The 17,888-nt window shown below is 41.8% G+C and overlaps 1 protein-coding gene across 5 annotated transcripts in view; it reads right to left on the bottom strand.

Annotated features, from left to right (window-relative positions):
* Positions 1 to 17,888, bottom strand: part of LOC144520734 (forkhead box protein J3-like) — a 74,036-nt gene that overhangs the window by 19,063 nt on the left and 37,085 nt on the right. For 4 of the 5 annotated variants that reach the window (XM_078254701.1, XM_078254702.1, XM_078254699.1 and 1 more), the window contains 4 exons: positions 15,158 to 15,232; positions 11,326 to 11,409; positions 4,660 to 4,761; positions 1,512 to 1,667 (listed from right to left, as the gene is read on the bottom strand). In XM_078254701.1, the coding sequence (XP_078110827.1) occupies positions 1,512 to 1,667; positions 4,660 to 4,761; positions 11,326 to 11,409; positions 15,158 to 15,232 (417 nt within the window). The remainder of the gene's footprint in view (positions 1 to 1,511; positions 1,668 to 4,659; positions 4,762 to 11,325; positions 11,410 to 15,157; positions 15,233 to 17,888) is intronic. The other variant, XM_078254703.1, reaches the window with a different exon arrangement.

Raw genomic sequence — 17,888 nt, forward strand, 5'->3', positions numbered from 1 at the left:
TAGTTGCTGACAGAAAGGTTGGTTAATCTGGTCCCTCCTTCATAAAACGGCAACTTATTATCATCTCTCACACTCTCACACTCTCACACACACACACACACACACACACACACACACACACACACACTGGTTGAGACTAATCAATTCAAATAGCCCAAAGACCTTGTTTTCTAAATATGAGAACTCATTTAAACAGCCAGTTTAAATTTGGCCAAATCTGGCCAAATATGTCTCAGTATATCTGTTGCCTGCCAAGTCTGGGGTGTACTTTACACCGGCCAAGACCGTAGGCACCATAACAGTAGACGACATGGGACGGCCTTGATTTAAATAAACTTGTTTGTGTGTGTGCGTGCGTGTGTGCATGTGTGTGTGTGTGCAGAAATGGCACAGAGACAGGACAATCTAAGTGTTTAATTGCTGGCTAACAGAATTAATCTGCTTTTAATTGTATACAATGTCCCCCCTTTGTCTCAAATTTGTTAATACTGGAGTGGTCAGGCATCACATATTATATATATATATATATAAATAATATGAGCTGTAAACACAAAGGGGTGACTCTGATGATTCCTGCTGTTTTAGTTGTGCCCGATAGAGGCAATTCTATGAAAGTATAGCAGCATTTCCCACAGGTTTAGAATGTATTTGTGCTGGTTGACCCTGAGGGGTGTGAGAGGCTGCAAACAGAATTGATAGTCGGCTGCAAAGCAAAAATTCAATTCACAAGCTAGATGATCAGCGCACATGAATGCAACATTCAACAAGAAGCAACACAGTTTTCAATCAATCTTTACTTTTAGTTATGTGATAAGTGATAAGCAAAACAATATTTATGGGTGGGGGCAATTTGATTTGTTTAGGGAGCCCAAATAAATTCTCTATATTGGAGAAACAGTGTGAAATTACCTTTATGAATGTTCGACTCTGCATGTCAAAGTAAAACAACAGCAATAAAAAGGGCTATTTAGCTGAAATGTTAAATTTAATAGTAAGAGAGCACAACTTAAATTTATGATTTTTGCAGCTTAAAAAGACATAAGAATGTGTCTGTTCATGCCATCTGCTTAACTGTACTGATATTGTACAGAATAATGTCATCTTTTGCAGAGCACACTGAATGTGCTCTGCAAAAGCCAAGTGAAAATATATTTGCTTGCTAAGTATGAACATGAAAGAGAAGATGAGAGTTTCAGCAGATCCAGCGTACATTCCGTTAGCTGGTTACCACCTCCTCAGTCTGCTAAGGGTGCAGCAGACACCTTCTGTATCGACTGACCCAGAGTGTCTGGACCGGTGACTGAATCATCCAGATTATGTGAGAATCAAGTGAACACAGAGACAGAGGTTTTTTAAATGTAAAAAAAAAAGCAGAAGTGGGAGAAAGCGCTGACCCTGCTGAAGTGTCCCTAAACAATTGTTTGTCAGGTCAAATGTTGTCGTCCTCGTTGTTGAGAAATGATCCTGCAGCAATCATTAGACTGTCACCACAAATAACAAAAAGGTCTTACTGGTGTGTAGCTGTGTACGTTGCTGCCGCTGCTGACGGTGGTGTTCAGGTTGTTAAGGTTGACGGATGCCAAACTCTGCTCTGAAAGACTGTTGCTCAGGCTGCCCAGACTCCCAGGACTCTCACTGCCTTCTGCCTCGTGGTTATACAGTGCTACCTACACACACACACACACACACACACACACACACACACACACACACACACACACACACACACACACACTCCATGTTAATGTGGTAATAAAGGCAGTCACACAGGGCCTAGTCTATATCGACGGCGTTCCACTTCCGAGATTGTTCAGGTGTCGCCTGAAATTCCGGCGGATGTCTTTTTTTTGGCCAGACGTCGGGTACCTTCAGCTTTCTCTTTCAATTTATGAGGACTATGGTGAGCGGTTGCTCCTCAGTTCTCTGCATGGTAAATCCAGACAGCTAGCTAGACTATCTGTCCAATCTGAGTTTTCTTTTGCACGACTAAAACCACTTAAACAAGTTTCTTCCCGAGGCTATTTTGCAGAGGCGCCGTTGCTTCGTGCGGAGCTTAGCGCCGCCCAAGACGATTGTGATTGGTTTAAAGAAATGCCAATAAACCAGAGCATGTTTTTCTCCCATCCCGTAATGCCGTGTGAACTAGCCAGACCCTCCGCGGCAGCACTGTGGAGGAAGGTGTGGCAAACCGAGACTACACAGGGCCAAATGTTGAGGCAACGCACCATATAAACTTCAAAAGTAGTGATTCATAATTTTGTTACTTGTCGCCCACTTTGTTACTCTCCCTCATTTTGTCCTTTTCCGAATAATATCCTAGAGTGAACACTGTCCACCTTAAGAAGTTAACCATGCACCATTAACTTATGAGACAACTCATGAGGAAATATTGAAATTAATGTCCTGGTATATGCAAATTGGTCCTGCTCCGGCATAACAGCACAAGACCTAAATTAATGATGATTTTTTTTTTCTTCCTTAAACAATGATTAATGTGATTTGGATTAAATGCCGTGACCCAGAAACCACTGGACTTCGGAAATGACTTTATTGTCAGAGTTTGGCAGCGATGAAGACAAAAGTTGCGCTTCAGAGGAAGTGCACTGTATATCGTCTTGTGGTGACAGATCACAAAGCTTTTTAAAAAAATGCCTCAGGATTATGTTGAATCAGGTTTCTCTTGTTTTGTTCAGTAGAACGTTTTTCTGTTTTGGTGTATTTGGCGTGTGGCATGTGAGTGAACCTGTAATTCTCCTTGCTGTGTTGCTATAGTAACAAGGACATAATCATGTGGTTTACAAGAACAGTGGAAGTTTACATCTGTGCATTCAAAAAAGAAAAAAACGGATAATGACCAAACACCTCATGATGTATCTAGTAAGGGTTTAACTTTTTGTTTTGTTAGACTTAGCGGAGCTTCAATTTAGGAATTCAAGTAAAAACATTAGAAACATCGGAATGTAATGACGACTATAAAGATCTCTCTCAAGGAAAATATTTTTCTGTTATCCTAAGCTCCGAGTATCATATTATAGGAATGTCTTTTTCAGAAGTGCATGCACTCTCCAATGCAAAGAATATTAGTGAGCAAATTGTTATTGAAGAGGCTCTGAAGCACTGCTGTGCCTGCAGGACGCTACCTGTCTGGATGTGGGTGGATATCACTGACATTGAAATCAGCATCATTACCATCAAGGTCTTCCTCTCCCTGCTCTGACTCATTGTTTTAAAAATGTATAGTGATGTTTAAGACGAGTCAAGTCTTCCCTTAATGAAACAGAATTAATGCAAACTGACATGCATAAGGTAAATTAACAGTTTTTTGTTGCTCGTTGCCTGCGTGACACACCAAACTGTCCTGGGAAACAGTAAAAGGCTTGACGTCCTTGGCTCTTAATGATGCTCACCTCATGCTTTCTGTTGTCACATTTGTAACACTCTTTATGTCTGTGGATCTAATACAACTGTCAAAAGTGTTTAATATTGGCAAATTATGGGGAGTCACGATGTGTGAAAAAAGCAGAATGGAAAACTGGAAGCTCCCAAGTCCAGACCTTCACATCACTTCCAGACCAAACAATCAAGAGTTATGTGAGCTGCTGCTGTGGGACAAATTTTCTCTTTGGTCGGGGTCAGACGAAGAGGTCACGTACCACACATCATCATTCTGTGTGTGTGTGTGTGTGTGTGTGTGTGTGTGTGTGTGTGTGTCAGATCAGACAGGAGTCAGAGGTCCCAGTCGCTGCTTGATCTCTGACCCTCATACAGAGAGTCACACCCAGTTCAGCTTTTTAGTCAGCATGTGTGTGTGTGTGTGTGTGTGTGTGTGTGTGTGTGTCATTGCATAAGGTTGTGTGTGAAAGTGAGGACCTGTGAAACAGCCACTGATGGTGAAAGAGAAAAACAAAGACTCCTTCTGCTACAGCTTTCAGTCAAGTACGTCTTATTCCCAGTAAGTATTAATTATAGCCTAAAAAAAAAAAAGACACATTCTTCTCTTGACTAAGTCAAAAACCATCATTACCCATCATTAAGAAATGAATATTCATGAGACGGCCACTAAGTAGCAGTCTTTCCAATATTGAAATTATTATTATTATTTTTACCTTACTCTACGAACCAAAGGGGATGTATTCCAAATGCCTTTAAACTCCAATCACAAAGCATCACATATTCACATCTGAAAGGCTGGAAACAGGAAATGGTTGCCATTATTGCTTGAAAAATTACTGCCGATTAATGTTTTGTCAATCAACTCACCAATAATTGACTTCATCATTGCAGCTCTGCAGTCAACCGTAAACAAATACTTCTTTGGTAATACTTTTAGGTTGGATGCTTTCAGCATGGCATGTTTTTAAATCAATCAGCATGCCAACACAGTAACAGTTGTTAAGCATGTACAACTAAAGGTTTCTGGTGATCGTAAGCAGCCAAACACTTCTCAAATGCAAGCAGGTCACATGTTACGTATCTTCTCTGACTACAACTGAATGAGTATTAGTTAAGAAGAAACAACATGCACTGCTCTCTGAGCTACGTGTCTGGTGGAATAAATCTTTTATACCCGCTCTGTTGCTGTATTTAGTTTTTACTAATGGCTAGTGAATTAAAGATGTATCAAACCAAACTTTCATAACCGAGTAGCTGGTCTCATACCTTGTTGGTTACAGCATTGATGGCCAGAGTGGGGGACACCCCTCCTGACATAATGCAGTCCATTCTCAGAGACTCTGACTCCAGGCTGTAAGGAGTTGATGCCTGAAAGTAGAGAAGAGAGGACTGAAAACGAGGATGGAGACACAAAATGAATCCATGCTTCCAGTTATTCACCAGCAATAGGCCTTTTTCACAGAACACATTTTGACATATCAAAGTAGAAAAGCACAGGTGTGAAGAACCACAAAAAAGGTTAAGTTAAGCAATGTAGAGTATGTAGTATTTCCTTTAAGTTAGTTTTCTTTATACTGATATAGAGCCAGTCAATTGGAATAGGTGTACAAATAAGTTTTCTTGCATATTAATTAATATGCAGAAGGTTTTCAAGTAAGCTCTCCACTGATTGAAAATATGCACAGTTGAGTAACCATAAAAAATGAGGAAGGAAATTAAATGTGACAAAGGTTATGAGAGATTTCTGAACGCTGCAAGTTCATGATTCTGTACTGAGCCTCCTGAATCACCGCCATGCCCCAGGCCACAACTATGGGAACTAGTTGAGGCGCATTTAAAATTGCCGGACACTTACACAGCCTGAAAAGTGGACACATCACTTGCACTTGATAAGATAAATCAACCTGTCCTCATGCATTATTCAAGTATCTAAATTGTATTCAGCCGTAGTTCATTTTCCCCTGTCCTTACAAAGAGTTAAAGTAGGGTTAACGGACTCTGGGCATATGAGGAGCTATTCAAAGATCTATGAGGAGCTAAATTGACGCCTGCAAAGTGGAAAAAATTAAATAAAAATAAAAATGAGGACAATATTTTTTTCCTTGTCTGACTCCTTTCAGGGTTCAAGACAGCTTGCCCGCCTTCCCAAACTGCTTACAGTAAGAGGATTGGTTGGTAACAATGCAATATTTAATTTATGATAAACTCCAAGTGAAACGGGTTGTCCGTTCCCTGGTGGAGGCACTTAAAAAAGAAGACAACGGAGAGGTGAAGAGAGGAGTGAGGAAGGCTTGTGGAAGAAGGGGAGCGAAAAGGAAGAATAGGTAGAGAGATAATCAAGTGGTGACGGACAGACAGGCAGGCAGACAGAGAGGCATACAGGAAATGAAAGAGAGTGATGCTGAGGGCCCAGGCTAAGTGTACACTGCCTGTCTACACATTTATACAATGCATTTATGCAGCTGACGTTTAGCCTCGCTGTCAACTTCAAATCTTTTTCATTTCCACAGCTGCTGTCATCAAGAGACTTTAAAGACTTTGACTGCCTAGGTGCAACAAAACCCCAATGAAAACAGTGCAACATATTCAGCCCACCTTTTTTTCAGACGGCAACACTGCTATAAATCTTAGCACTTAAAACCTCCCTGTTTCTCCTTAGCCCATGTGACAGCCCACAGTGTCTGCCAGCAGTGCAAGTGAGGCGTACGAAAAGGGGTCGAAGGGCCCATCCATGTAAGACGAGATGACAAGGCTCTGAATTAATTAATGTTTGTAATATAAAAAAAAAAATGGTGAAGAAAATATGTCTAATGGCAGCCTCGGGGCCTTCTGTGGTAATTAACTGGAACACAAGCCTAGAATACCCTCCCTCCTCTCCATCTTACTCCTTTTACCATTTTCCCTCCTTCCCCTTGCAGCTTGAACTCCCTCACTGCTCTTTCTACCTTGATGTCTTTTTCTCTTTTTTCTGCATCTTCACTTCCACACTTCTTTCTATTGTTCCCGCTTCCGCCCCCCCCCCTTCCCCCATTCCCTCTTTTCTTACTATTACCTCAATTCTTTTTTCCAATGAGCAACTGCGATTGTGCACTTTGCCGCTCCACGCCTGCCTGAGTTCCCCTGAGAGGAGAAGGCTAAAGCAGCGACACAGGCAGAGAGGAGGAGAGACAGAGGAAAGAGTGGCAGACAAACAGACGCATGGAAAGATAATGATCAAGATACACAAACAGTGACGGAGACACAAAAGAAGGGAGATGACCAGCTGTGCTGCACCATGATGAAAGGTTTTTAATGTAACAATAGACATAGTCAAGTGTACATCCAGAAAAACCTCAGTAGCTGGATACAAAGATCTACAGTATACAATAAGAAACAGAATGGTACCTGCATACTGGAATAGATATAGACTAGCCATTACATTATTACACGTGCAGAGTTGGCATTTGGTCATGTCAACTCTGCAGGTGTAATAATATAATGCCTAGTCTATATCCACGACATTCCACTTCCGGGATTGCTCCAATTCCGCCGGATTTCATTCATTTAGGCTGGATATCCGTTACCTTGGGCTTTCTTTGTGTTGCATTTTAAACTGCGGTCGATTTCTGAGGACTATGGTTAACTGCTCCTCAGATCTCTGCAGGGTAAATCCAGACAGCTAGCTTGTCTAATCTGAGTTTTCTGTTGCAAGACTAAAACAACATTTGAACGTACACGTTCCACCAAAACAAGTTCCTTCCCGAGGCTATTTTTCAGAGGCTCCTTTGCTCCGTACGCCGCTTAGCGCCGCTCAAGACGATTGTGATTGGTTTAAAGAAATGCCAATAAATCAGAGCATGTTTTTCCCCCATCCTAGAATGCTGTGTGGACTAGCCAGACCTTCCTCTGCAGCGCTGTGGAGGAAGGTCTGGCAATGCGAGACCCGGAGCTTCTTTAACCTTTTAAAGAGGAACTTGATGCCATCAAAGTGTGCTGCTACGGCAGAACTTTTACTATTGTTTGTTCCAATAAAGATACATAGCATGTGTACTCTTGTCAGGCACGGAACACAGTTATTGGTGCATTTAAGTTCAGCTGAGGTGATGGTCAGGTGATGGTGCTAATTAGCTGTAGCACACTATTGTATCATACAGAGACGGTCAGAGTAAAAAGGCTGATGGTGATACAAGACCTGCAATACATCATGGAGCTCACTGCTTTTGTATTCGGATCCTCAAGTTGCTGATTGAAGCCGCATTCTCCCGGGTTGACGCAGGGTTACATATATTTATAGCCTCGGCAGCTGTCAATCAATTTCCCAAAACCAATTTTCATACCTGCTTCTGTGTTCTCACATCTATTCTGTAGCTTGTTCCTGCTGTTTCTGTGGCATCTTGAAAACTGCAAATCCAGGAGTCATGTGGCTAACATGTACAAACCCCAATTCAAAAAAGGGAACTGGGTTTGTACATACATGACATTGTTTAATTGAGACTGTAAGCTCCGGTTCTCTTATGGCACATGATACAAAGAAAATGGCACATGTGCTGGAGATGGGTATTTCTAACAGACACAGGCACGTTTTCTAGCTTTTCGCCAGTAGGAGAGGTCCAGTAATAAGCGGTTCAATATCAATCAAATGGCACAAAGCAAATCTGGTGTCAAGAATAACCCTGCCTATTCAACCCGGCACAGGAAAAAGGTGCACAATGTAATTGAGGTCTTTGCTATTTTTGTGGCTTTAAAGAGTAATAATTACACAATCCTATTCAAAGTCTGACCAAGTCTTTTTCTGCTATGATAGATGATTAGATTGATAGAGATTTTCTAAACAAGCACAACATGCAGCAAGAGAGATTTATTTGTACTACAGTCAGGCAGGTAGCTGACCATGTAGCTATAGATTTAACTTTGCTCTACATAAAATTGCACAGTGTCAATTTGTGAAGCGTGGAGTCGGGAGTGGTTGATACATCCCATAAACCATACTTTGCCCAGTCACCAGATCCTCTTGGCTTTTCACTTGGTATCACTGATCTAGCACATAATCCTACACCCTTTTAAACCACGATGCAGGAGCACCACGTGCCTATGGTAAGACATGATCAAAAATGGGTCATTACACCACACAGAGCCGCTAGCTTGGTTGTAGACTCCAGACATTGTTTGCCTGCAGGTCTAACCTGGCATCATTATAGCACAGGCACATTTCTGTAGCATCTCAGTTGACCGGAGAAACTTTTTCTCAATCTATGGTTTTTTTGCTCACGTGCCTCCTCACAATGCTACATCATTTGCCACTTTGATAAGTGTTATTTCTTTACACCAGTTCAAGTGAACTGGTGTAGAGAAATAATTAAGAAATTTGAAACTAACAAAACAGAGGTGAGATTATTGTTTTGTGGCAGCAAAAAACTCAAGTGTTTTACACCTTTATTTACTTTGTCGATGTATGTAGAGATGTCAGTTCAATTCTAGTCCATATCCCGACGTTCCACTTCCGGGATTGCTCCGGTGGCCCAGGATATTCTGCCGGATGCATGTCTTTTCACTGATGTCCGTTTCCTTCTGCTTTCTTTGTGTTAGAATTTTAAACTCCAGTGGATTTATGAGGACTATGATTAACTGCTCCTCAGATCTCTGCATGGTAAATTGAGACAGCTAGCGCAACTATCTGTCCAATCTGAGTTTTCTCTCACATGACTATAACAACTTTTGAATGTACACATTCCACCTAAACAAGTTCCTTCCCGAGGATATTTTGCAGCGGCTCCGTGCTGAGCTTAGCGCCGCCCAAGACGATTGTGATTGGTTTAAAGAAATGCCAATAAACCAGAGCATGTTTTTCTCCCATCCAGGAATGCTATGTGGACTAGCCAGACCCTCCTCCGCAGCGTTGTGAAGGAAGGTCTGGTCTTTTTAAAACAACAAGCTCCCCGTTCTGACTTGGTTTTAACATCCGTCCTGAGTGATCTGATCACAAGTGGACAGCTCTAGGTACTTGTGTTTTTACCTGTCAGTAGAATGTGTCTCCAAATGTGTCCTGACTGACCAGACTTGTGATCGGATCTCACTTCCCCGCTCCTTATGCAAATAAACACAAACATCATTTCTGTTTGCATATAGGCTAGTTGTGTGTGTTTATAATGTCAATTGTCTTTCACATAAATCAAGTGAAAAATTAAAAAGTGCTGGCCACAGTTTGTGTGCAGACCATAGACTGGGCAGCTGGCACCTGTGCTGGAGAAAAAATATGTTTTTAAAAGTCTCTTTGTTCAGCTCTCAGTACATTTGAAGCTTCTAACCGAATCTCTGTGGTTTGAAGTTTAGTTTATATTCTAACTGCTTTATTTTACGTTTCACGTTTGCTTATAGGAGTCGTCAGGAGCACAGCAGCCACACGTGTTACATCACTGCTGATGAAGACCCAACATTTCTTGATGTTTCCACTTCATAATAAAAGCATTTAAATACCAAAATAACAGGGGACTTTTATTGTAAAGAACTTATAGGAAATGCAACTGTTTCTCAGCCGCTGCAGTTCGCCGACCGCACTGTGTAGCTCTGGCACTGTGAGACTAATGAATTACAGAAGGAGACGACATAAGAGCAGGATGTTTTGTAGTAATATCCTACATATTCGTGAATTCGGGGACATTATATGAAACTATAAATAACGTTATTGTAGACCGGCAGCAGCGCTGCAGATAACTCTGACAGCTGAGAGCAGGCACAGGAACAGAAACATCCAAAACACACGATTCACTCAGTGGTTTCTCTGACATGAGAAATACTTTGAATGAGTACGTAGTTCCTTAGAGTTAAGTAAATGGTAGGGTTGGGTACTGTTCACATTTTTATCGGTACCGATACCTAAAATTCGGTTTCCGGTACCCAACCGTACCTTTTTTCAGTACTTTACTTCTGTAATAACAAAAAATAATTTCAGTTGTAAAAAATATTCCAAACCTACTGTATTTATCCTTTTTACTAAGAACATTTTGTTATTTATTTAGAACATTTTACACTCACACAAAATAAACAAAACACCCAAACCTGTCCCTACAACCTATTACATGAAATAATTATTAATTTCTTGCACAGCACTGTAACTTGTATTCTTGTATTTGTATATTATTCTATTTTAGCCTGTTTTATTTTCCTGACCGTTTTTACCGTCTCTTTAACGTTTTATGTAAAGCGTTTGGAAATGCCTTGTTGCTGAAATAGAAATGAAGTTGCCTTGCCTTACCAACTCAGCCTGTCAGTCCACCACCAGGGCATAGAAACCACTGTTGTGCCTGCTTGTCTCAGAGAAAGTGAACGTTAGCAGCACTGCGACCGCTTTCGCATCGCCATTAATAGCATATCGCAGCGAACGATGTCCGCTTGACGTTTTCGAAAACTGTAACCACTGCTTTATCGGCATTGACGTGACTCACTGTGACTTAAACAAAACTGCAGCGACGCCGTAGTTTGCTTGAGGTTGCTCCATCCGCACCTCTGTGTGTGTGCGTGTGTCAGAGCTCCGCTCTCTGTCAACATGCAGAGAGGACAGATAAGCTCGGGCTTAAGCCCTCTCTGGTACCAAAATTTGGCATCGTTTGATTTAACGTGAATCGGTCCTCGGTTGTACCAACATAATTCGGTCAGTACCCAAAAAAGTACAGAGTTCGGTACCCAACCCTAGTAGACGGTCTTTAATATGGACAGAGGACACATTCCCATTCTCACTGCTATTAGAATGTGGACACATGTGGCTCAAACCACCTCTAAATGTAGTTTTTGAGATCTGATCTCAATGCGTCCTCAATGCGTCCTGAGAGAGTTTTCACCTGTACTTAGAGCTGTCCACTTGTGATCTGATCACTCAGGACATATGTTAATGCCAGGTGGAAACTGGGTGTTAAGTGTTAAAAGGAGGATTTTATAAGGCATGGCAAAAGTACTTACCCTTTCTCCAGAGCGTGGTCTCTTCTTTGGTCTGCTGGGTACTGTGTCTTCTTTAGGATTGGTGTCTATGGCCCAATACGAGCCCTGGAGAGTGACCCAAAAAAAACAGAGTTAAGCCTTGTGTTTGATGGAAGCTGCTCCGTTTGTGAATTTGTACACTGCTTTTTGCTTTTGATTGCTCGGTTGGTTTAGGTACACTTTTTATATTTTTTTTTTCTCTTTCTATAGTAAGGAGACAGTGGTGGAAAAGTCCTCAATTAATCACTTCAAACAAAAACACCACATGAGTCAAACATTAAAGATACTTATCATATGATTCAATTATTTCTGTGTGATAAAAGGAGTTCGAAATACTGAATTTAGTGGCCGGGTTTGCTCAGTGGGTAGATTAGGCGCACATATACTGAGAGGTTTATGCCTCGACGCAGAGGTCCATGGTTCGAATCCGACCTTTGACGATTTCCTGCATGTCTTCCCCCTCTCTCACCTAACTGTCCTATCAAATAAAAAGGTGGAAAAGCCCAAAAAATAATCTTAAAAAAAATAAAAAATACAGAATTTTTTTGTTGTAGGCGGTTTAGGTGGTGTTAAATCTGGCAATTTAATTGTACTGTTGGATAGTATTACAGCGCATAATTTTTTAGACAAGTAGATAAACTAAAAAAAAGAAATAAGGAGATAAACTTGTGTTTTGAATGTAAAATCCAGATCTGAAAGGTAGCAAGTAATTACTAACTACTCAAACTATAACTAAAAATAACTAAAAATAAAATAAATAAAAACTGCCTATACGGTGTTGAGTTAATGTAATTAGCTGTTTCCCACCCCTTTTAGTCAACTTTATTAATTTCCAAAAGGTAAACTATTTTAGTTGCCCATGCACAGTGACAAATAACAAGAGACACAGGTCAGACGGGTCACGGTAGGCAACATACAAAAGACAACTAAATCAATCAAATCAATTACAGATCTAACCTAACTTTAATAAACTTGTTAATCTTGTTCTTATCATTGGCAGTAATGCTGTTACCCCAACATACAACAGCATAAAACATTGCACTGGCCACATTTAAAAAAAAAAAAAATTAAAGCTTCTTATTGACCTTGAAGGACTTTAATTTCTTTCGGAAACACAACCCAGACTGTCTGACCACTTCAATTTCATGTCAATATGAACCCCCAGATATTATGAGGAAATAATTTCAACCCTTAAATTGTTTGACTTGGCTGTGCTGTCATTATTCAACGTTTGATTTGACTTTTTACTCATTTGCACACACTTGTTTAGGGTGGTTCATTTGAACACAAATATTATATTGTTCATTAAAATGTTTATTGTGTGTGTGCTACAGTGATATCCATCCCATCCTTTACAACATTTCCATTTGTTTCAGATGTATCTCCTCCTTTAGTGGATACTATTAAGTTTATTTTTCCCCTTCGCTTCTTCTAATTTAAGCTGTTTCAGTCCCTCTAATGAGGGCACCAAGTGTAATTAAACAGCACTAGTGCAGTGCCCGTTGAAAATGTGCCTGTTTGGAACGGGCGATTACTTGGCCTGTGGTATTGCTGCTTGCAGAATTCATCAAAACCAAATTGTACCCCAAAATGACTTACAGAAGGACCCCAAACCACTTAATATGCAACTCCACTGTATAGCCTACTACTGACTTACAGCGTAGGCTACTTCTACATCAGAGGATGACATTGTACTACTGTATTTACCTGACAGAGACCACTGCAGATTCAGAATGTAATCACAAAATATCACAATGAAAATTTGGAGTAATCAGACATTAGCGTCATGGACTCATGGCAGCGCGCTACCCACCCGGCCCGTTTTGAGAGCTAATCAGCACATATCTGCGTTCATCAACCACCAGAACCGGACCGTGTGTGTGTGTGTGCGCGCGCAGGCGAGCGAGAGAGAGAGAGAGAGAGACATTTCAGCAGAGGTGTTCATTTCCATACAGGTTTAGTATCTTGACGGTTAACAGTGGAGTAGGGGATTTGATTCGCGGGGGTATTTTGGCAACTTAATTAACCCGACCCAGGGTGAGTCTGATGAAAACTGATGAAGTTTGAAATCCATCGGATTAACGGTTCGAGAAATATGCGCATAACACACACACACACACACACACACACACACACACAGACGTTCCTGCAATTTATAGATTGATAAAGTGCAGAAGATGGATCTTCCTTGCATCTGATAAAACCAATGTATCTGTTGTTTTTCCAGTTCTGTATCCAATCAGTTTTCTGTGGGTTTAGTTTCCCTGTGGTGCATGCTGCTTCGTTTCCCCAGAAAATCCACTGCAACCTCTTTTGATACACAATGTTAAAACACAGCAGACTCCAAAATAGAGACAATCAATGAGAGAGGAGGACATCAGTTGCTCTTAGGTCCTTAATTTCCTCCCGGTCAGTTTTTTTCCCCCCTTTCATTTTTCATTCTCCCTCCCCAGGTAGGTCCAAAGCTGCAGACTTAATTCAGGAGGTCCATCTAGATGTAGGCCCACACACACACACACACACACACACACACACACACACACGCGGCTCCTCTCTGAACATCTAGCCTCCTCACCCTCCCCCTTCCTTGCCTCTTCTCCTCCCCCTGTCTCTCAGTCCCACATCAGTGAACAGTACACAGCCAATTAACGTTAGCACATGCATGATTTAGCTTCTCCCCTCTCTCTATGGCTTCAAACAGAGCATGTACATCCAACTTCTCTACACACAGATGACCCCCCTACACCCCCCATGCCGAGGTATCGACCACTTCGATCCACGGTGTGAATTAAGGTGCTGGTCAGGTCCAAGTCAGGCTAATCAGGGGGGAGCTGCTCTCTTTGTCTCTTTGCAGTCTATATGCCTCTACTCAAGCCCAAGAATTTTGTTTGAATTATTTAAACCTTCTTCCCCCTAATTCATTTTTCAATGGCTCCAAAATCCCCGCAGCCTGAAGAAACTCCCTCCTCAACTGAGTTCTGAGTGCTCCATAAAAAGTTTGGGCTTGTCAGTTTTTGTAAAAGTGGTGGATTGCTTCTCACATTAACCCTGTGATGAGTTGAAATGCGGACATTTGAGCGTTTATAAAAAAAATCGTGTTAGGGCAAGCTTCTCTGAATAACTGTAATTGTATACTTGCCCCGTCTGAGCAATTCCTTCGATTCAGCACAAACAAGGAGTTGACAATTTGTTGTTTTCAAGCTGGTGCTGCTGAAGTGGCCGTGGCAACTCTGCTTCCCAACCACAGTAGTAGCAGTGATGGAACATGTGTGTGTGTGTGTGTGTGTGTGTGTGTGTGTGTGTGTGTGTGTGTGTGTGTGTGTGTGAGAAACAGGGCCTAATAAGCATAACAGATGCGTGAACAGCCACGCATCTGAAGGAGTGTACCTACATATACTTATTATTCATTACTCTCTGTACCACATTATTACTTGGCAGAATCAATATCCTTAGAGCCGCAGAAAACAGAGAAAGCGATATTAGGCATTCAGATGGTTATGGAGCTACAAATTGCTTTTAAGTTCAGAGACACTATTTGTGTGTGTGTGTGTGTGTGTGTGTGTGTGTGTGTGTGTGTGTGTGTGTGTGTGTGTGTGTGTGTGTGTCAAAGAATCAGAACAGGGGAGTGTGGTCTTTGACTCTTTGGGTGCACTTATGCATGCGGCACAAGGGCGACCAAACACGTGAAAAGTAATAGCTGTAGCCGCTGCCATTTTTATAAGCTTGCTGAAATAGGCTTGAACGCTCATTCTGTGTCGAACCGTAATTCAAGCTGAGCTTTTCCGTCGCATTACATTGTTCAGGAAATACTTACTTTTCCAGGGTCATCTTTGGAGCGAGGCACTTTGAGAAAACACTTGTTCAAGGACAGGTTGTGTCGTATAGAATTCTGCAGGAAGAGACAGACAAAGAGAAAGGAAGGGAAATGAGAGAAGAAGAAACTGGATAAACAGTTGTTAGAGTAACTTAACACTAAACCCATTTTTCATAACAAGTACATTATATTTACAGTCACATTATTATACTATCAACTGATTCTGGTCCCAGTCTATAGTGTTCATTATAACAGCACTTTTTTTTCCAAAGAGAGAGATTGGATATTCTGTCCTCTATACCAGTGGTTCAAAACCTGGGAGTCAGGACCCCCAGATGGGTCACAAGATAAATCTGAGGGGTCACATGATAAATGAATGGATAGGAGAGAATCAAAAAACATTTCTTTTTTCTGACTTTAATGCTTCATCTCCACTGCATGGTTCGGCTCAACCTAACTCACTTTTGGGACCAGGTGCTTTTCTCTATTTCGTTTTCCACTGCAGATAGTACACCCCCTCTGTGAAAGTGGGATTCTCAGCTGATCGCCATAGCGAGACCGCAGGAAACTGCCATGACACCATCTTCGACATGACACTCCCTGGATCCTTTCATCGGCAACAATGTCTGCACTTCAATTGTACGCCGTAGTAGAGCTGAAGATCTTTCGGGTTCGGTCTTAAGTTCTATCATTTTACACGGGCTCGGGCCGTCTATCACTGCTGATAGACGGCCTTTTGTACAGTCGGGCTGTAAACGGGTTCGGGCTTTTAAAAAGCTGTCAATCAAAATGTACTTGTCGGGCTCGGGCCAAATTCTGTCGGGCTCGGTCCTTTTCGGGCCTAACTTTTAAGGCCCGATTACAGCTCTACAGCGTAGTGTACAGCGTAGTGTACAGCGTAGTGTACGGCGTAGTGTACTGCGTAGTGTACACCATAGTTTTTCGGGGGTTCCATTTTTTTTAAATCTGGGGCAAAAAAATTGTGGTTGCTATTGACAGTAGCTTGGCTATTTCAAAATGGCAGGTTATGCAGGATGTCCCTAGTCGTGCTAGTGACAGTTCTCTGTTACCAATCAGTGGTCTGCAGTGATTTAACTCCACCTTCTAGTAACGGCTCAGCACGCTTGGAAATCTCGACCAAGGTGGTACCAAAACAAGTACCAAGTGCTATCCACAACTTTTGCTAGTGGAAAACCAAAAAAGAGTTGAGTAGAGCCGGGCCGTACCATGCGGCGGAAATGTGGCATTAGTAATAGTAGCAGAGCAGCCTTCCACTTTCAAATGTGCACCATGTTGAGTGAAATGCAAGCTGTTATGCCGCAGATGTAGACAGATGTATTGATCCAAACTAACGTATCTGTTTCATCAGGCACACCACAAACTGACGATAGAAAATGTCGGTTGAATGTAGAAAGACGAACAAGACAGAGGGAGGTTGGGGCAACAATATGTCAATGAGGAGGGGGTGTGAGTGTCAGCGGTCCCAGGCTGGGGTGCTCTGGGGCTTTAAATATGCAAAAAAGGCGCATTAAAGCTAAAAAAAGGGTTTTAAATTGGGCTTTGAAAAACTACACAATTTTTGAGGCATATAACAAATTAATAGTTTGGCCCATAATGAAGGAAAATTGACATTTTCACAGTTTGTAACACCTCCTATTGTGTGTGGGTGGGTGTGTTGTGTACATGTGAAAAGAAGTAAAGGGTGAGAGAGAGAGAGAGAGAGAGAGAGAGAGAGAGAGAGAGAGAGAGAGAGCAGGCTAACCTGACAAGAACCTGTTCTCCCTTCAGGCTCCCGTTCTCCACTCATCTGCTGCTGCTAATTAATACCACTGGGGAGGAGGAGGGGGGAAGACAGAGGGATGGGAGATATTTCTCTGCTCTTTCTCCTGAGCTCTCACTGCTCAACACTGGCTTTGTTTCTCCTACAAATAACCACCTTCTCTCTCTGTCTCTAGCATATCATAACAGCCTGGTCCACCTCTGCCTCGCCCTTCTCCTCCTGGAGAAAAGCTTCAGCAGTTTTTCGGCTGCTCTACTTAGCGGGTCACTGGCTGCATGCGGCTGCCCATCAACGAAACGCGCAACAGTCGGGTGATAAAAGAGGCAAGGAGCACTGCCACCAGCTCGGCACACAAAGGCAACCATCTGTTCTGAAAACTTTCCTGTGGGAGGTGGCGTTGGATCACTAACATTGAGTCCGATTGTCACTTCAGCAGCCAGCCCGTCTAACTTTGCTAACCTCTATCTACTCTTTGTTAATTTTATTTATTTACACACTATTTTTGTATTACCCAAGCAGTTTTTGCACACCTGTGCACTACTTGCAATGTCTGCACATTGCCTGTGTATTTCAGACTTTGCATACTCTGGCACTTTTTACCTTAAGGAGTTTGTGTTCTCTGTTGGGGCCGGGGGATGTACCGAAAAGTTACCAATGCTGACGTTTCAAATCTCCTATTGGCCTAAATTTGGTCATGTCATTAATTTTGGTAAATGTTTTCCCCTTATTGTGGAGTCATAGGCTGTCATAAAGGGTTTTAGGTGTTATTCCTAGGATGGTCTGGGGAGTTTGTTTTCCTCATCATATCCTTTCACCCAAACTGATTGAAACTCCAGGACACCAAACAATGCATAAGGAAACATTAATTTCCTTATGTCTTTAATGATCAGCGTCAACAGTCTGAGTCTGATTTTTTTATTCCTCTTTTTAGTCAACTTTAGCATGGGTGTC

The sequence above is a fragment of the Sander vitreus genome, chromosome 7, assembly GCF_031162955.1.
Source record: "Sander vitreus isolate 19-12246 chromosome 7, sanVit1, whole genome shotgun sequence".
NCBI classification, from domain to species: domain Eukaryota; kingdom Metazoa; phylum Chordata; class Actinopteri; order Perciformes; family Percidae; genus Sander; species Sander vitreus.